Source organism: Heteronotia binoei, chromosome 17 (genome assembly GCF_032191835.1).
Source record: "Heteronotia binoei isolate CCM8104 ecotype False Entrance Well chromosome 17, APGP_CSIRO_Hbin_v1, whole genome shotgun sequence".
NCBI lineage: Eukaryota > Metazoa > Chordata > Lepidosauria > Squamata > Gekkonidae > Heteronotia > Heteronotia binoei.
Window position 1 is genome coordinate 47,361,910 of NC_083239.1, and position 19,700 is coordinate 47,381,609.

Sequence of the window (19,700 nt, forward strand, 5' to 3'; positions counted from 1 at the left end):
GAGGAAGCTCAAGAAGCCCCCTCTGTAAAGGGGGGGGAGGAATAAAAGATGCCACAGGAAGAGGGGGGGTCTGAGTGCCCCAATTTTTTGGGGGGGGTCGTGGAGACCACTGCTGGAGGAAGCTCAACAAGCCCCCTCTGTAGGGGGGGAGGAAAAAAGATGCCCCCGGAAGAGGGGGGGTCCTGGGGTGGGAATGCCCGGCTCTTGGCCCGGGGAGAGGAGGCGCTCCGGGAGAAGAGGCTCAGCCGGGAAGTAGCTACGCACCCGAGGGGAAGAAGGCGAGAAGGAGCCGGTTCTCGGAGGGGAGGAAGGGGAAGGGAGCCGCCGCCGCCCCCAGCGCCGCAGAGGCCAGGCCCGTCCGGCCAAGCGTCGTCTCAGCCAGGTGCGGACCCGAGAGAAGCCTCCGCCCCCTCAGCCGGGAGGGCAAACAGCGGCCGGCCTGCGCGTCCGCGGCGGCACTTTCCACACGCGGGGGGGCGGGAAAGCTTGGAAATTTTTAAAAAATAAATTCTCCTCAGCGTCGCCGCCGCGCGCCGGTTTCGTTCCCGCGACCCCCGTGATCACGTGACGCTTTCCCCATTTCGCTACTTTGATTGGCGAATCGGCGGATGAATTTACTCTCTTTCTCACCCCCCTCCCTTTCTTTCTCTCTCGCTCTCTCCGCTCCGGCGGCTAGGGACCCAGCTTTGGTTTCAGCTCTGGACTTTCGACACGAAGAAGGAGCTGGAGGAAAATAGCTATCTTTTAAAACATTATTATTTTTTATTTTATTCACGCTTGTCCGTAATGAGAAGCAGTGCGGGGAAAAGATGAAAGAAGCGAATTCGGAACGCGAATGTGCTGATAGAGAAAAACAGCCGCCGCTGTTCGAAAAGCCGCCTGATCGTGACGTGCCAACTCACGCGCTTTGCTCTCACCTTTGACTCCACCCGCTCGACTAAAATAGCGGGGAGGGTCGGAAAAGGAAAGAACGGATGTGCGCATGCGCCGTTGCCTCCCGGGTCTGTTTAACGGTCATAGAGTTGTGAGTCCTCCGCTTGCCAGAGCAGACGAAGACAGCGACAAGACCGGAAGAGGACCTTGAATAGTTTGGGTTTCCTGCCGCTTTATTATTAGCTCCGGGTGAAACGGTTCTCCTCTCCACCGTTGGGTTTGAGCACGTTTCGGAAACCTCAAGTTTTGAGCTGGAGGATTTGCGGGTTGCCATGACGACGTGAGAGGCGCCCAACCAGGCCTATGCAGGTCAGCTTAATGTTAATTAGAGGGTTGCTTTTCATGGGAGGGACGGTGGCTCAGTGGTAGAGCATTTGCTTGGCATGCAGGAGGTCCCAGGTTCAATCCCCAGCATCTCCAGTTAAAAGGACCAGGCAGGAGGTGAACCCGAAGAGCCATGAAGTGGGGCTGTGGCTCAGTGCAAGAGTCTCTGCTCGGCCTGCAGAAGGTCCCAGGTTCAATCCCGGGCATCTCCAGTGAAAAGCACCAGACAGGAGAGGATGGGAAAGACCTCTCTGCATGAGACCCTAAAGAGCCAGAAAGTGGGGCTGTAGCTCAGTGGCAAAGCATCTGCTTGGTAAGCAGAAGGTCCCAGGTTCAAACCCTGGCATCTCCAGTTAAAAAAGACCAGGCAGGAGGAGGTGATGTGAAGGACCTCAGCCTTGAGACCTCGGAGAGCAATAAAGCTGGGGCTGTAGCTCAGTGGAGAAGAGCCTCTGCTTGGCATGCAGAAAGGTCCCAGGTTCAATCCCCAGCATCTCCAGTTAAAAGACGAGGTAGGAGGTGATGGGAAAGATCTCAGCCTGAGACCCTGGAGAGCCGTGATGAAGTGGGTAGCTCTCCACTTAAAAGGACCAGGCAAATAGGCGTGAAAAACCTCAGCTTGATAGCCCCTGAGTAGACAATACTGACTTTGATGAACCGAGGAGGGTCTGATTCAGTAGAAGGCAGCTTCATATATGTTCATAGTGGGCAAGCAAAACTCCTTCCATGTGGCCTTGCTTATATTGGAGAGGAGGGTTAAGTAAATTCCTGGGAGTGAATTTTGTGATCTCCTTCTTAGGCGCATGCAGCTCGCTTCAGATCCGTTTAAGTGTACCTTGCAAGATTGTTGTGAGGATAAAACGAGGGAGGGCAGAACCATAATAGATTTGCCAGCCTCCAAATGGGGCAAGGGGTGGGGGAGGCACAAAGCCTCCATGTCAACCAGCCTCAAAAACAAAATAGCAGAAGTAATTTTTATGAAACAGTAACAAATTTCTCTAGCCAAGACACATCATTATTAGTGCATACGAACAAGAACATCTGTACCGGGAACTGGGGGGGGGTACAGATGTTCTTGTTTGTATGCACTAATAATGATGTGTCTTGGTGAAAGAAATTTGTTACTATTTCCTAAAAATTATTTCTGCTATTTTGTTTTTGAGGCTGGTTGACGTGGAGGCTTTGTGCCTCCCCACCCCCCTGCTCCAGTTTTCCACGTTTCTCTTTTGGCTTGCACAGCTTCCAAGGGGGGGCCTAGAGAGCTCCCACTTTTACAGCTGATCCCCAGCTGGCAGAGATCAGCTCCTCTGGGGGAAATCTGCTGCTTGGAAGGATGGACTCCGCGACATTGCACCATGCTGAGGCCCCTCCTCTCCCCAAACCCCGCCCTCTCCCAGATCCACCCCCAAAGGCTCCAGGTATTTTCCAACACAGACCTGGCAACCCTAAATACAGCCCTGAATTGGATAAGCATCTGGAGCAGAGGTCCATCAGTGGCTATTAGCCACAGTGTATTGCTGGAACTCGTCTGGGGCAGTGATACTCTGTATTCTTGGTGCTTGGGGGGGCACAGTGGGAGGGCTTCTAGTGTCCTGGCCCCACTGGTGGACCTCCTGATGGCACCTGGTTTTTCTGGCCACTGTGTGACCCAGAGTGTTGGACTGGATGGGCCATTGGCCTGATCTAACAAGGCTTTTCTTACGTAGAGCAGAGATCCATCAGTGGCTATTGGCCACAGTGTATTGTTGGAACTCTCTGTCTGGGGCAAGTGATGCGCTGTATTCTTGGTGCTTGGGGGGGCACAGTGTGAGTGAATCTAGTGTCCTGGCCCCACTGGTGGACCTCCTGATGGCACTTTTTTTTGGGGGGGCCACTGTATGACACAGAATGTTGGACTGGATGGGCCACTGGCCTGATCCAACATGACTTCTCTTATATTCTTATGTTCCTTGGGAGAAATAAAAAAAAAAACCACTCGTCAAACGTAGCCTGTTTCATGGCAGGGAGTTGATTTCGCATGAAAGGTCAGAGGCAATAAAAGATTTGCTTAAGTTGCTTCAAATCAGAGGTTCGGGGCTGGGTTGGTATCCAAACCAGATTGGGTTTTGTTTTGGGGTTTTTGGGAAAGGGCATGCAGTGTTTTCCCCATAACTTCCCACAGTCTTGGTTTCCCCCTGCTTTTCTGGATGTCTTTCCCAGATCTGACTTGCTGCCATCTTTTGGGAAAGATGAAGAGTGAATCTCTAAGCGTGTGCAGGTCCTGTGCTCCGTGCCTCTGGGCAATGCATGAGATTATGTCCCCTTTAGACAACAGAGGAACCTGGAGCATCTTCAGACTGCTGCACTGGGGAGAAGCAGCAAAAGCAGAGAATGTGTTTTCTGTGTCTAAATGGTGTGGCGAGTAGAGAAGCCAAGACATAAAACCAGGGCAGAGTCTTGGGCTGAGAATCCTGGATTCATGCGTTACCCTCAGCCACGATGCTCACTGTGAGATTGTGGCCTCGTATGGCCCATCTAGCACAGCCTACCACACAGGGATGTTGTGAGGACAAAGAGCGGAGAGAACCATGTACACCATTCTTGGAGGAGGGTGACTTTCTAAGACATTAGATTGTGGGTCCTTGAGTCTCCTTAAATTATTTTTGTGCTTTTGTAAAAAATAATAGATAATAGATGGTATTTTAATTTTAATGGGCGGTTAGTCCTTTGAGACTAACTCTTAGATTAATTTTAATGGGCGGAGAGCCAGTTTGGTGTAGTGGTTAAGTGCGCGGACTCTGATCTGGGAGAACCGGGTTGGATTACCCCCCTCCTCCACTTGCAGCTGCTGGAATGGCCTTGGGTCAGCCATAGCTCTGGCAGAGGTTGTCCTTGAAAGGGCAGACTCTTATCTGGGAGAACCAGGTTTGATTCCACACACACCCCCCCACTTGCAGCTGCAGGAATGGCCTTGGGTCAGCCATAGCTCTGGCACAGGTTGTCCTTGAAAGGGCAGACTCTTATCTGGGAGAACCAGGTTTGATTCCCCACTCCTCCACTTGCAGCTGCTGGAATGGCCTTGGGTCAGCCATAGCTCTGGCAGAGGTTGGCCTTGAAAGGGCAGACTCTTATCTGGGAGAACCGGGTTTGATTCCCCACTCCTCCACTTGCAGCTGCTGGAGTGGCCTTGGGTCAGCCATAGCTCTGGCAGAGGTTGTCCTTGAAAGGGCAGACTCTTATCTGGGAGAACCGGGTTTGATTCCCCACTCCTCCCCTTGCAGCTGCTGGAATGGCCTTGGGTCAGCCATAGCTCTGGCAGAGGTTGTCCTTGAAAGGGCAGCTGCTGTGAGAGCCCTCTCCAGCCCCACCCACCTCACAGGGTGTCTGTTATGGGGGAGGAAGGTAAAGGATATTGTGAGCCGCTCTGAGACTCTTTAGCGCGGAGGGTGGGATGTAAATCCAATACCATCATCATCTACTTTTAAGCTCCTTTTAGTTTTGATGTTAAGAAGCCCCATGGGGCAGAGTGGTAAGCTGCAGTACTGCAGTCCAAGCTCTCTGCTCACGACCTGCCGCCCGGTTCAGGTAGCCGACTCGAGATTGACTCAGCCTTCCATCCTTCCAAGGTCGGTAAAATGAGTCCCCAGCTTGCTGGGGGTGGGGGGGGTGGAAATGTAGATGACTGGGGAAGGCAATGGCAAACCACCCCGTAACAAAGTCTGCCCTGAAAACGTCATGACGCGACATCACCCCAGAGCCGGAAACGACTGGTGCTTGCACAGGGGACGGCCTTTATTTTAAAAACACCATGAACTGGCTATCCCGGTCTTATCAGATCTAGGAAGTTAAGCAGGGTTGGCCCTAACTAGTACTTGGATGAGAGACCACCCGGGATTGTTATGCAGAGACAGGCAATGGTGAACCACCTCTGGATGTCACTTGCGTTGACTTGGCTAGCCCAGGCTAACCCAGTTTTATCAGACGTCAGAAGTGATGCAGGGTCAGCCCTGGTTATACCTCAGTCCCTACGCAGAGGTAGGCAGTGGACCTCTGACCATTTCTTGCCTTGAACTCCCTACCGGAAGTCATCTGCAACTTGGTGGCAAAAAGAACGGCGGCGGCTAAAAGCCACCGTGCTCTGCGGTTGTTTCTGTACAGTGACTGCCAATGAGGTAGGATTAAAAAAATGGGTGCAACCTTTGCAAAAAATGTTGAGCATCGCTGAGTCTCGTCACCCAAGGGGGGGAATATAAGAGTCTTTTCCCGTCTTGGCTCTCTGTGACGGACTTCAGAAGTCTTTATTTACCAATTTTGATCCAGCCGGAGGTTTAAAAGAACAAGAGAATGGACCCGTTAAAACGGGGTGTAAAGAAACTGTAAAGATTCGTTCGCTCGTAAGACTTCGTTGGAATGTCAGGACTGCCCTGCTAGATGAGACTGAAGTCCGTCAACTTCCAGTCCCCAGAAAGGGGGTCTCTCCCAGTTTCCTCCTCCCCAATGCCTCTTATGCAGGTATACTCTCCTGTACATGGAAATTACCTTAAACCAGGGGTGTCAAACTCATTTGTTATGAGGGTCGGATCTGACATAAATGAGACCTTGTTGGGCTGGGCCACGTGTGTTATAAAATATAAAACCTGGAAGCAGAGATACAAACTTTATAAAGGACACCTTTTTAAAAAAGGTGCTTTCTTTGTATCTCTCTCGTGGGATCCAGGGAACTGGGCAAAGGAAGCTCTGGCTCTTTCCCTCCCTCCCCAGGGGATGAGGAGGGGGAGGAGCCTCAGAGGCTTGGCTCAGTAGCTCCGCTGTGCGATTGAGAGAGCCTAGAAAAACGAGCTGTGCCTTCTTCCTTCCTCTCCAAAGGAGGAGCCTCAGCCAATGGAGAAAATAGAGGCTTTGCTCTGTAGCTCCTGTGCAATTGAGCAAGCCTCGCTGTGACGCAGAAGGAAACAGAGAGGGAGAAGGAAGCAGACTTGTTTGAGGGCCTGATACAGCCCCTGGGCAGCATGTTTGACACCCCTGCCTTAAAGCATTCTGCCCAATAGGTGAGTCGCCTGAGTAGCTGTCTCTACCTGTGGTAAGCCTGACATCTCAGTGAAGTACACGTCACAAGAAGAAGAACTTTCGGCAGCCCTTACCCGCTGTCCCCCAAGTTTTGTTAGTAAGGAAGAATCCACCCCATCCACCCACCTGTCACTTCTAGCGGCACCCACAACCTTCCACCACCATGTCCTGGTAGGTCTTTAGAACCACCATGTCGTGCTGGTCCAGATAGAGCATAGCGATGGGGCTGAGATCTGTCGGGACGCAGCAGGCTTTGGGCACCCTGGGATTCATTGAGTTCAGCATGGTCTGCACCACGGCGTGACTGGAGGCGTTCATGTGGTCGGCCAGTGGGAAGCGGCACTCCCCGGAGCAGTAGAAGGCGTGGTAGCCGCTGGGGGCAACGATCCAGTCGTTCCACCCCACCTCCTTGAAGTCCACGAAGAGACGGTGCCTTCTGCATCTCACGCTGGCTTTGCTCTTTGGCTTCGGGCTCTTCGGCTTGCTCCTGTACGCAGGGAATTTTAAGGTTCTCCTGCCGCCTCTCTGGTTGAGTCCGCCCGGTTGGCTTTTGCTCTGCCGTTTCCCACGTGACAGAGGCTGCCCTCTTCTGTCCTGACTATAGGCAACCAGCAGCGGCCTTTCTAGAGCCCACTGCGCCTCCTCCTCGCCAGGAGACCGCTTTGCCCGAAGCGGGGCTTGGGGCCAAAGCCCTTGGCTGCCGTTCGGGCACTCCAACGTGACCAGAATCCCAAGATGGCATTTCCGTCCCTTCGCCTTCTCAAAAGCAGCAGTCACATCAAAGCTCTCCCACTGGGGCCGGCTGACGGGCAAGAACCTGCGAACGAGGAGCCCGCTCTCGTTTCCGGAAGCCGAGGGGGGATCCATTGCGTGGTGGATGCTGACGTGGAAGCCCCTGCCCTCTTTCGGCGACCGGTAGAGACGCAGCTCCAGGGCCGTCAGCTCCTCCTCCTCAGGGAGCAAAGTGAGGTTGAACAGGAAGTAGAACGAACTTCCTGCTACTTCAGGGGTGCGGTCCAAATGCTCTAGACGTGGAAGAGAGCAGACGTTAGGGCAGGGGTGTCAAACTCATTTTTTATGAGGGCCAGATCTGATACAAATGATACCTTCTCAGGCCGGGCTATGCGTGTCATAAAATGTAATGCCAGGTAGCAGAGATTTAAATGTTATAAAGGACACAGACAAACATGCTAAAAGATTTTTTAAAAAACAAAAAAACCCCTTAAAACATGAGCGCTCGGTGGTCTTAACAGTGCTTTCTTTGTACCTCTTCCATGGGATCCAGGGAACTGGGCAAAGGAAGCTCTGGCTCTTTCCTTCCTTCTCCAGGGGACCGGGATGGGGAGACGCCTCAGCCAATAGAAGGGAGAGGGGCTTGGCTCAGTAGCTCTGCTGTGCGATTGAGAGAGCCTGGCAAAGCAAGCTGTCCCCTCCCCCCTTCTTCCCCAAGGGAGGAGCCTCAGCCAATGGAGAAAATAGAGGTTTTGCTCTGCAGCTGCTGTGCAATTAAGGAAGCCTTGCAAAGCAAGCTGTGATGCAGAAGGAAGCAAGAGAGGGGGAGAAGGAAGCAGATGGCAGCCAGTTGCTTGGGGACCTGATAGGAGACCTCGGGGGCCTGATTCAGCCCCCAGGTCGCATGTTCGACACGCCTGCATTAGGGATTTTAGGGCCAAGCATTTGCACAGAACTGCCCATCCAAAGCGTTGTTTGATAAATTCAGAAAACCTTTGATCTGGGAAAGAAATGCCCTCATTTTGAGCCAGGGTTATTAGTGATAGAATAATTAACAGAATAATTAACAGACATTCTCACATGCTGTTACTGTTTTATTAGTTTCCCACACCAATGCAACCCAGACCCAAAGTTTTCTGAATTTGTTAATTTGACTATTCTGCTATTGGATTCTAACTTTGCACCACTTTGCATTCTAAACCCCACCAGCTATACGTAGCTCTGCTTACGGTGCTTCGTTCCTCGTCTGAAGAAGTGTGCATGCTCACGAAAGCTTGCATTCTGAATAAAAGCTTGTTGGTCTTCGAGGTGCCACTGGACTCCTGCGACGTAATTCTGTGAAGGCTTCGCCTTCTGTGACACAGTTTCTTATCACGTACTGCAGGTGGCGACAGAGGCCAAGGCAGCCGTTGCGTGACACTCTCTATAGCCACAGCCCGAAGATGTGCATGATGAACAAAAGGCTATTCCTTTCTCTGAAGCAGCAAAAGGCCAGGCTGAGCCTAGCGCTCTTCTTTGTTAGAGGGTCCAGCGCTTGGGATTGCAGAAGCAGGAGGTCCACAGCCAGGGGTGGAATTCTAGCAGGAGCACCTTTGCATATTAGGCCACACCTCCCTGATGTAGCCAGTCCTCCAAGAGCATACAAAAAAGAGCCCTGTAAACTCTTGGAGGACTGGCTACATCAGGGGTGTGTGGCCTAATATACAAAGGAGCTCCTGTTAGAGCCGGGGAAATCAATTCCTTCAATAGGGTTGCCAATCCCCAGGTGGGGGCAGGGGATCCCCCGGTTTGGAGACCCTCCCCCCGCTTCAGGGTCGTCAGAAAGCGGGGGAGGGGAGGGAAATGTCTGCTGGGAACTCTATTATTCCCTATGGAGATTTATTCCCATAGAAAATCATGGAGAATTCATCTGCGGGTATCTGGGGCTCTGGGGAGGCTGTTTTTTGGGGTAGAGGCACCAAATTTTCAGTATAGCATCTAGTGCCTCTCCCCAAAATACCCCCCAAGTTTCAAAAAGATTGGACCAGGGGGTCCAATTCTGTGAACCCCAAAAGGTGCCCCTATCCTTCATTATTTCCTATGGAAGGAAGGAATTAAAAAGGTGTGCCGTCCCTTTAAATGTGATGGCCCGAACTCCCTTTGGAGTTCAATTATGCTTTGGCTCCGCCCCCAATGTCTCCTGGCTCCACCCCCAAAGTCCCCAGATATTTCTTGAATTGGACTTGGCAACCCTGTCCTTCAATCAACCTGGATCCTGCAGGCAACCCCCTGTCCCCTTGTCACCCATCGGCTGACTTAATTGATCTGACTATAGAACCCTCTCTCAATGCCGAATTCCATCTATCTACCTCACCGTCTACCTTCTTATCCATCTTATCTATCAATCCTATCTCTTATCTATCTATTCATCTTATCTATCCATCTTATCTATCTATCCCACACACCCCTGATGTAGCCAGTCCTCCGAGAGCTTACAAAAAAAGAGTCTTGTAAGCTCCAGGAGGATTGGCTACATCAGGGAGGCGTGGCCTAATATGCAAAGGAGCTCCTGCTAGAATTCCACCCCAGGCCGCAGCCTTTTGGAGCCCACCGGCAGCTTTAGAGTTCTGATATAGCGGGGGGGGGGGGGAGCCACCAAAGGACTGCCACAGGAGCCACAAAACGCTGCCGCATAAAGGTTCTCGTTCTGGGGCAGCGGTTCCCGCCAAACCAACATTTAAAAAATCTACACAGCCAATGAAATCTGCAGCAGCCAATCAGAAGCCTTGCTGGGCAGAACGCCCCCCCCGCAAATGGCTCCGCCGCCTTCTATAAATAATTGGTTTTGAGAGCCCCGTAGCGCAGAGTGGTAAAGCTGCAGTACTGCAGTCCTAAGCTCTGCTCATGACCTGAGTTCGATCCCCGGCGATAGCTGGGTTTACAGGTAGCCAGCTCGAGGTTGGCTCAGCCTTCCATCCTTCTGAGATCGGTAAAATGAGTCCCCAGTTTGCTGGGGGGAAAGGGTAGATGACTGGGGAAGGCAAGGGCAAACCACCATGTAATAAGTCTGCCGTGAAAACATCGTGAAAGCAACGTCACCCCAGAGTTGGAAACGACTGGTGCTTGCACAGGGGACCTTTTCTTTCCTTGCCCTTGCCTTCCCCAGTCACCTACACTTTCCCCCCAACAAACTGGGGACTCATTTTACTGACCTCGGAAGGACGGAAGGCTGAGTCAACCTTGAGCCGGCTACCTGAACCCAGCTTCTGCCGGGATTGAACTCAGGTTGTGAGGAGAGCTTCGGACTGCAGTACTGCAGCTTTACCACTCTGCACCACGGGGCTCTCAAAACTACACTTGTTTTAAAAACACTTGGCGGGCACTGGTAAAGTTTGTGGTAGGCGCTCTGTTATTGGCCTTCGGCAGAAGCATCAAGCCGCACACGTGGCTCTCGGCCCCTCACCCTGCACCCAGTTTTCTATTCCTTTTTTGCTGCCTTTCCCACCCTTCTGGATTCAGCTAGCACACTCCACTTCTTCACGTGGGGTTTTCCGAAACCTGGAGGCCCCCCTCCTCAGCTGTGCAAAACGCAAGCTTCCGCAAAAGGAGGAGGAGGAGGAGATACTGGATTTATATCCCGCCCTCCACTCCGAATCTCAGAGCAGTTCACAACCTCCTTTACCTTTCTCCTCTACAATAGACACCCTGTGAGGTGGGTGAGGGTGAGAGAGCTCTTACAGCAGCTGCCCTTTCAAGGACAACCTCTGCGATAGCTATGGCCGGCCCAAGGCCATTCCAGCAGCTGCAGTTGGAGGAGTGGGGAATCAAACCTTGTGAGGTAGGTGGGGCTGAAAGAGCTCTCACTGCAGCTGCCCTTTCAAGGACAATTCCAGCGATAGCTATGGCCGACCCAAAGCCATTCCAGCAGCTGCAAGCGAAGGAGTGGGAAATCAAACCTTTTGAGGTGGGTGGGGCTGAAAAAGCTCTCACAGCAGCTGCCCCTTCAAGGACAGCCTCCATCAGAGCTATGGCTGACCCAAGGCCATTCCCGGAGCTGCAAGTGCAGGAGTGGGGAATCAAACCCGTTTCTCCCAGATAAGAGTCCGCGCACTTCACCGCTACACCAAACTGGCTCTAAAAGGGCAACTCACCGACGTGATGGAAGGCGCGCACGGTGTTGGCCGTTGCCGCTCGTTCCTCCAGGAAGGGCCACTCCGAATCTGAGAAAGAGGAGGCAGCTTTCCCCAAGCAGAACTGGTACAGATCCAACAGGTACTGGGGGACCAGAAGCCCTGGCTTGGGCCGCGGCCGTCTTTGCAAGCCCAGACGTCTCAACAGGACAGCTTGGAGGGACTGGAGAGGAGCTGGCTTCTGGGGCGCCTTGCCTGTCTCCGTAGCGGAGGCCACCCGAGGGCCTTCAGAACCCCAGAAGGCGAGATGGATGAGCAGAACCGCCAGGACAGGCAGGTTACCAGGAACCATGGTGGAGCTGAGGGAGGCAAGGGCGAGAAAGAGGCTGGGGAATATGGCACATCAGCAAACCCAAGCTGTTGGATTTCCTCCCTCAACAAAATAAAAACACAAAATCCACGAACACTTGTGCATAGCACAGGCCAAACGCGCTTCACATAAGAGCCATGTAGAATAAACGTCAGATGTTTGAGAGCCGCAAGACATGAAGGTCAGATGTTGGGGGAGGGAAGGGAGGGAGGGAGGGGTTGAAAGAAAGCAACTTTAACTTTAAATGCATTTTCCAAGCTGCCAGCTGACTTGGCTTGGGATTTAAGGAGACAAATGCCTTCTCCAAGCCAGCCAGTGGGGTGGTGGGGGCTTCAAGAGCCACACAACGTGTGAAAAAGCCCCATGTCTCTCCCAAGCCACAGTTATGGGTCTCCCACCCGCTGGTAGATTGACTGCAGCATGCCACAGTATGATTCAGCATTGTCCAGCTAACTCTGTTGGCCTTGGGAGGATAAGAAGAGGGGCTTGAAAAATATACCTATGAGCGTTTAAGATACTACAGAATGAGATTTCTGGCAAAAGTCTTAAGGAGCATCAAGTTTACCGTGCAGGTCCGTAGACCAGGGCTGGCCAAACTGTGGCTCAGGAGCCACACACGGCTCTTTCACGCATATTGTGTGGCTCTCGAAGCCCCCCACCCTGTCAGCCGACTTGGAGAAGGCCTTTGTCTCTTCAAATCACTTCTCCAAGCCAAGGCAGCCGACGACTTGTAGAATGTATTTAATGTTAAAGCTGCTTTCTTCCACCTCTCCCTCCCCCCATGTATTTCCTTTCTTTCCTGCCCGCCTGTCTGTCCACTCTGCTTCAAACATCGGACGTTCAGAGCCAGTTTGGTGTGGTGGCTAAGTGTGCAGACTCTTATCTGGGAGAACCAGGTTTGATCCCCGCTCCTCCGCTTGCAGCTGCTGGAATGGGTCAGCCGTAGCTCTCGCAGAGCTGTCCTTCAAAGGGGCAACTTCTGGGAGAGATCTCTCAGCCCCACCCACCTCACAGGGTGTCTGTTGTGGGGGAGGAAGATAAAGGAGATTGTGAGCCGCTCTGAGTCTCTTGATTCAGACAGAAGGGTGGGATATAAATCTGCAGTCTTTTTCTTCATGCCTTGCTGCTCTCAAACATCTTGATGTCTATTCAGTGTGGCTCTGATGTGAAGCAAGTTGAGCTTCAGAGAGTCTGTTGTTCCCATTTCTCTCTCATTATCTAATCCTAGTCATCTTTCGTTGCTCTTCAGTCACTTCACGCTGTCCGATTACGCTGTTTCATATCACCATCTCAGCAGGAAAGGGAGGCTAGAAATGAATTCTTTACCCAGCATGTGAAAGAATGGTGGACGAAACAGGTATTCCCTTAAGTTTACGTTGTTGGGTATTTTTCTAACTAGAGTTTAACTTCCTGGAGCTGGAATTTGTGTCTTCAGGAGTTCCTATTCAATTTTTACAAAACATGTCGCGATGCAAAAACCACGCCCCCTTTTGTTCGCTGCATTCATTGGCTCTTCTGCATCTGTCTAAATTGGTATGCAACCCATTGTCTGCCTGCGCAGGGCTAGTTCTCCGGGCAAGCCACCCAAGAGACTGCTTGGCATGGCACTCTGAGGGAGGCAGTGGTACTCTGCCAAGGCTTCACTTGCTCTTTGCTGTAACGGGTGATGCCGGGGATTGAACCGGGGACCTTCTACATGCCAAGCAGAGGCTCTGCCATTGAGCTACAGCCCCACTTCAAGGCTCTCCAGGGTCTCAGGCTGAGGTCTTTCCCATCCCCTCCTGCCTGGTCCTTTTAACTGGAGACGCCGGAGATTGAACCTGGGACCTTCTGCAGGCCGAGCGGAGGCTCTTCCTCTGAGCCACAGCCCCTCCCCAGTCCTCAAGGTAAGGATTGTCTACTCAGACTGGCAGTGGCTCTCCAAGGTCTCAGAGGGAGGTCTTTTCACATCACCTCCTACCTACTGGAGATGCCAGGGATTGATCCTGGGACCTTCTGTGCACCAAGCAGAAGCTTTACCACTGAGCCACAGTCCCAGACCAAGGTCTTTCCCAGCACCTACTGCCTTATCGTTTCAACTGGAGATGCCGGGGGTCAAACCTGGGACCTTCTGCATGCCAAGCAGATGCTCTGCCACTGAGCTAGAAACCGCACTTCATGGCTCTCCAGGGTCTCAGGCTGAGGTCTTTCCCATCCCCTCCTGCCTGGTCCTTTTAACTGGAGACGCCAGGGATCGAACCTGGAACCTTCTGCGTGCCAAGCAGAGGCTCCACCACTGAGCCACAGTCCCAAATCAAGTTTTTTCCTGTCACCTATTACCTTATCTTTTCAACTGGGGATTGAACCTGGGACCTTCTGCATGCAAAGCAGAGGCTCTGCCACTCAGCCACAGTCCCAGATCAAGGTCTTCCCCATCACCTACTACCTTATCCTTTCAACTGGAGATGACGGGGACTGAACCTGGGACCTTCCGCATGCAAAGCAGGTGCTCTACCACTAAGCCATGGCTCCTCCCCGGTTTGTAGAATGCCATTTAGGCTGCTTCATGAGAATGCAACTGATCTCCTCTCCCTGAAGTACTTACCTGCAGGACTGGAGGCTGTAGGCGAGAATCCATTTTCTTCCCACCCCTTCCTGGCGAGTCCCGGGTCCTTCTCTTGCGGGGCGCGCTTCAGATCACTTCCAGCTGTGCCACTTGTCCCGAATCGCCCATGCCAGGAAATGTCCTTCGCTGTCTCCGGGACAGCTTTGCCACCTCCATCTGTCCTCGCCGCGGCGAATGAGAGCGGCCGCCTCCTGACTCTTCTCTAGAGGGCCGGGATCTGCCCTCCCTGTCAGCTGCGCTGCCTTCAGGATATGATGTCAGCCAGACAAGCGGCCCCGGCCAGAACAAACAAGCTGTCGCCTCGGCACTCGGTGGCCTCCTCACCCTCGCCGCTGGCCCTTTCCACCCCGCTAGGGGTCGGGTGCCGTACAGACCCGGAGCCGAGATAGGGGAGAGGACTAGCATCTGCCCCCCGTCGCTTCCCCAGCGAGCACCTGGACCAAGAATAAGGCGCTTCTCCCAGAATCCTTCAGGGCCGGGTACAGTGGCTGCCATATACCCAGAAGGCATTGCTGCCCTCTGATAGCTGCACAGGGTTGGTGTTCTGAGACCTTTTTGCCAGGATCCGGCTCCACTCCATCTGGGATGGATCCGATCCATCCTAAGACAAAAATATTACCTCCACCCAGACTGGGCACAGGCTGCAGGGAACCCCTAGCTTTTAACAGCATTGCCGGGACTGTTTTTCGAGGCATTCGGCACCGGCTTTCGCCCCCTCCCCGAGGTAACTCCTGCGACTCTCCCCGGGTCACTTTCGAAGAGGCGACTCGTGCCAGGAAGCGCCCCCTCTGGCGGGGCGCCCAGAAATGCAGGAGGCGGGGGGGGGGCTAAATTCTTATCGGGCCAGCTGGAGAGAGAGAGGGCTTTCAGGGGCTGTCGCTTCCTCTGCCACCAGACATCACGCGTCGGGAACGAGCTGTCGTTGGAAACAGAGAGGGTAAACAGAGGAAATTCTGCGGTCATCGTCCAAGCAGACGGTAGAAACAAACACACCACAGAGGAATGCGGGGGGGGGGGCGGAATTTCCACTTGCACCAGTAGCATTTCCTCCCGGGATTCCCGCGGAGGTTGAGCACTGTTTTGCCCTCCACCAGCCCCAGGTGCATGCGAACCCCAGCGCCATAAGTCAGAGCTCTGCAGCAGAAGTCTCTGTCTCTTTGGCTGCTATGACCTCGTGTGGTTGTAGTGGCTAGAACAGGGGTGGCCGAACGTGTGGCTCTTTCGCACATATTCTGTGGCTCTCAAAGCCCCCACCACCCTGTTGGCCAGCTTGGAGAAGGCTTTTAAAGTTGCCTTCTTAGAATCGTAGAGTTGGAAGGGACCTCCAGGGTCACCCAGTCCAACCCCCTGCACAGTGCAGGAAACCCACAAATACCCCAAATTCACAGGATCTTCATTGCTGTCAGATGGCCATCTAGCCTCTGTTTAAAAACCTCCAAGGAAGGAGAGCCCACCCCCCCCCCCCCCGAGGAAGCCTGTTCCACTGAGGAACCGCTCTAATGGTCAGGAAGTTCTTCCTCATGTTGAGCCGGAAACTCTATTGATTTAATGTCAACCCATTGGTTCTGGTCCTGCCTTCTGCGGCCACAGAAAACAATTCCACACCCTCCTCTCTAGGACAGCCCTTCAAGTACTTGAAGATGGTGATCCTGTCACCTCTCAGCCGCCTCCTCTCCAGGCTAAACATGCCCAGCTTCTTCAACCTTTCCTCGTAGGACTTGGTCTCCAGACCCCTCACCATCTTCGTTGCCCTCCTCTGGACCTGTTCCAGCTTGTCTACATACTTCTTAAAATGTGGTGCCCAAAACTGAACTCAATCATCCGGGTGAGGTCTTACCAGATCAGAGTAAAGTGATACCATCACATCTTGTGATCTGAACACTATACTTCTGTTGATACAGCCCAAAATTGCATTTGCCTTTTTTCTTCTCACCTCTCCCTCTCTCTTCACCCATCTATTTTCCTCCCTCCCTCCCTCGAACATCTGATGTTCATGTCTTGCAGCTCTCAAACATCTGATGTTTATTCTATGCGGCTCTTACATTAATCAAGTTTGGCCACCCGTGGGCTGGAGCATCAGATGAGGATCGGAGAGACCCCAGTTCAAATCCCGACTGGAGCATGGAACCTCACTGGGTCTCCTTGGGCTAGTCTCATGCTCTCTTGGCCAAATGGACCTCACAGGGTTGTCACAAAGAGGGAGGGTGCCGTGAGCCCCTTTGGGTCCCCAGTGGAGAGAAAAGTGGGGCAATTAAGTAAATAACAACCTGTGGTGGGGTTTCAGTGTAAAGAAAGCAGAGAGGGTCCACAGTTCAGTTGGTAGAGCCTCTGTTTGGCATATGCAGAAGGACCCAGGTTCAATCCCCAGCATCTCCAGTTGAAAGGACCAGGCAGGAAGGGATGGGAAAGGCCTCCTCTGAGACCCCGGAGACATTTGAGGTGGAGCTGTAACTCAGTGGTAGAGCCTCTGCTTGGCATGCAGAAGGTCCCCGGTTCAATCCTCGGCATCTCCAGTTATAAAGACCAGGCAGGAGGAGATGGGAAAGACCTCAGCCTGAGACCCTGGAGAGCCAGGAAGTGGGGCTGTAGCTCAATGGTAGAGCATCCGTTTGGCATACAGAAGGTCCCCGGTTCAATCCCCGGCATCTCCAGGTAAAAAGAAGGAATAAGACCTCCGCCTGAGACTCTGGAGACCCAGGAAGTGGGGCTGTGGCTCAGTGGAAGAGCCTCTGCTAGCCCTGCAGAAGGTCCCAGGTTCAATCCCCAGTGTCTCCAGTTGAAAGGGCCAAGTAGGAGGTGATGTAAAAGACCTCAGCCTGAGACTCTGGAGAGCCATGAAGTGGGGCTGTGGCTCAGCGGTAGCGCACTTGCTTTATCTAGAAAGGCTGATGGCAGCGGTTCTCCATGGTCTCAGCAGAGATCTTTCACATCTCTTAAAGCACAGTCCTTTTAAACCGGAGATGCCGAGGATTGAACCCGGGACCTCCTGCCTGCCAAGCAGAGGCTCTGCCAGTGAGCTACAACCCCACTTCATGGCTCTCCAGGGTCTCAGGCTGAGGTCTTTCCCATCACCTCCTGCCTGGTCCTTTTAACTGGAGATGCTGGGGATTGAACACGGGACCTCCTGCATGCCAAGCAGAGGCTCTGCAACTGAGCCACAGCCCCACTTCATGGCTCTCCGGGGTCTCAGGCTGAGGTCTTTCCCAACCCCTCCTGCCTGGTCCTTTTAACTGGAGATGCCGGGGATTGAACCCGGGACCTTCTGCATCCCAAGCAGAGGCTCTGCCGCTGAGCCACAGCCCTTCTCCCTCTCCCAGTAAGGAAATATAGCTTAGGTTCTAGGGTAAAAGTCCAAACTACATTTCCCAGGCTGCCGCAGAGAGGAAGCCTAGACCCACGCCAAAGAGCCCAAGGCAGTCGAGGCCTACAGGCATTGGGGGTCCATTTCTAGCATCCAGCGACCCAAGTCGCTCTCCTCCTTTCTTGTCGGGAGTTTTCCTTGGCTGCCGCCGGCTGTTGCTCCAGCTCACTGTGCAAAACATCCTCCTCGCCGCTGACCCAGGGCCTGGCCGACAGCCAGAGGGGATGCTGGCCCAGCAAGGGAGCGTCAAGTTGGTGCCGCCGTCGGGCAGAGGGGGAAAGCCTGCCGACCTCATGAAGCGACACTTCCTGTTTACCGGCCCTCGAGCCTGGCTTTAACCCTCAGGTGACCGAGGGGCCCTGCGCGCTCAGGCAGGGAGGCCACCTGTGTTCCAAACCGGCCAGCCGCCGTTTGACGAGGCCTGGGACATTCAGAGAGCCGGGGCTTGACAGCTCAAAGCAGAAGAGCTTTGGCTCGCCCACAGCAGCGTTTCTCAGTCGTGTTTCCAGCCTGTGCTGTGTCAGCTGCGTTGGCTCCAGGGTCAAAGTTTTGGTACTGACCGTCGAGGCCTTAAGTCAGGGGTGTCAAACATGCAGCCCAGGGTCCAAATCAGGCTGCCGTCTGCTTCTTTCTCCCTCTTTCTTGCTTCCTTCTGCTTTTCAAGGCTTGCTCAATCGCACAGGAGCTACAGAGCAAAACCTCTTATTTTCCCCATTGGCTGAGGCTTCTCCCTTGGGGAGGGAGAGCTTGCTTTGCCAGGCTCTCTTAGTTGCACAGCAGAGCTACTGAGCCCAGCCTCTCTCCCTTCTATTGGCTGAGGCTCCTCCCCATCCTGGTCCCCTGGAGAAGGAAGGAAAGAGCCAGAGCTTCCTTTGCCCAGTTCCCTGGATCCCATGGGAGAAATACAAAGAAAGCGCCTTTAAGATCAACGGGTGCTAATGTTTTAAATGTTTTATTTTAAGGGGTTTTTTTTTAAAAAAAAATCTTTGTGTGTCAGTGTCCTTTATAAAGTTTATATGTCCGCTACCTGGCATTACATTTTGTGACATACTAGGCCCGGCCTGACAAGGTTTCATTTATGTCAGATCTGGCCCTCATAACAAATGAGTCCGACACCCCTGCCTTACACCGTGGGAAATCTGGGTCTTTCTGGCACTACCGGTCGTAAGATTTGCACTGCTCTAGGAGTACCTGACGCTGTTGAAATGTTAACAGGCAGACTTTCCGTTTCCTTGCCCGCAGGCTTCTACAATGGAGATGCCAGTCGCCGTCGTTCGCCTTCCGCGGGGGCCGGATGGGACGAGCCGTGGCTTTGACCCCAGCTCCCCCCGTTTCCAAGCCTTGGGGCCCAGTCACCTCGCCTCCTTGGTCACCCCGAACCCAGCCGAGCTGGAGCAAGAGCAGCAGGGGAGGGTGGCGCTGCGGGAACGCTACCTGCGCAGCCTGTTGGCGATGGCCGGCCGCTCCGTCAGCTTCACCATGTACGAGAACGTCAGCGTCACAGCGCTCTTTGGCGCCTCCGACATCGATATCCTGAACTTCCAGGTGTCTGATCTGCAAACGCCGCTGGGGGTACAGCGAGAAGCCCTCCTCCGGTGCTCGGATATCGTCGCGTATTCCTTCGAGCTTTAAGGGGCCCGCGAGCTCCTCTTGAATAAAGAATCTGCGATAAAACAAGCATGCAGCCCTTCTCTGGAGTTATTCCCTAAGTCAGTAGTAGCATAGTAGCATAGTGTATATCGATGTGAGTTTTATGTATTTTTAGGCTTTTATGTATTTTATTGTATAATTTTAATTGTATTTAAATCGACCTTTGTTAGCTTTTATTGTTGTAAGCCGCCCTGAGCCCACCTCGGTGGGGTAGGGCGGGATATAAATCGAATAAAGTAAAGTAAAGGGTTGTCAAACATGCGGCCTGGGGGTCAAATCAGGCCAAGCAGCTGGCTGTCATCTGTTTCCTTCTCCCTCTCTCTTGCTTCCTTCTGCATCACAGCTTGTTTTGCTAGGCTTGCTCAATCACACAGGATTGACAGAGCAAAGCCTCTATTTTCTCGATTGTATGAGGCTCCTGCCTTGGGGAGGAAGTGAGAACTTGCTTTGCCAGGCTCCCTCAATCGCACAGCAGAGCTACTGAGACAAGCAAGCTCTCCCCCCCCCAAGGCAGGAGCCTCAGCCAATGGAGAAAATAGAAGCTTTGCTCTGTAGCTCCTGTGCGATTGA

At 53.1% G+C, this 19,700-nt stretch overlaps 2 protein-coding genes across 3 annotated transcripts; one reads left to right on the top strand and one right to left on the bottom strand.

The window, feature by feature from the left end:
* Positions 1-532: 532 nt before the first annotated feature.
* GEMIN7 (gem nuclear organelle associated protein 7) lies at positions 533-19,157 on the top strand. 2 transcript variants are annotated; one of them, XM_060257993.1, is made up of 2 exons: positions 533-1,242; positions 18,723-19,157. In XM_060257993.1, the coding sequence occupies exons 1-2, from the start codon at positions 1,237-1,239 to the stop codon at positions 19,110-19,112; spliced, it is 396 nt and encodes a 131-aa protein (XP_060113976.1). In that variant the 5' UTR covers positions 533-1,236; the 3' UTR covers positions 19,113-19,157. The 2 variants fall into 2 exon arrangements, with proteins under 2 accessions (XP_060113976.1, XP_060113977.1); XM_060257994.1 differs by lacking the exon at positions 533-1,242 and adding an exon at positions 11,207-11,286.
* LOC132586056 (bone morphogenetic protein 2-like) lies at positions 6,427-14,211 on the bottom strand. Its single transcript, XM_060257992.1, has 3 exons — positions 14,099-14,211; positions 11,166-11,503; positions 6,427-7,328 (listed from the first exon to the last, which is right to left on the bottom strand). The coding sequence occupies exons 2-3, from the start codon at positions 11,494-11,496 to the stop codon at positions 6,439-6,441; spliced, it is 1,221 nt and encodes a 406-aa protein (XP_060113975.1). The 5' UTR covers positions 11,497-11,503; positions 14,099-14,211; the 3' UTR covers positions 6,427-6,438.
* Positions 19,158-19,700: the final 543 nt, after the last annotated feature.

What these genes read in the sequence shown, in the direction of transcription:
- LOC132586056 (XM_060257992.1), bottom strand. Translation starts at nt 11,496, where the DNA reads ATGGTTCCTGGTAACCTGCCTGTCCTGGCGGTTCTGCTCATCCATCTC. An exon ending in GCGCGCCTTCCATCACGTCG is followed by an intron (nt 7,329 to 11,165) that starts GTGAGTTGCCCT and finishes TTCCACGTCTAG; the next exon opens with AGCATTTGGACCGCACCCCT.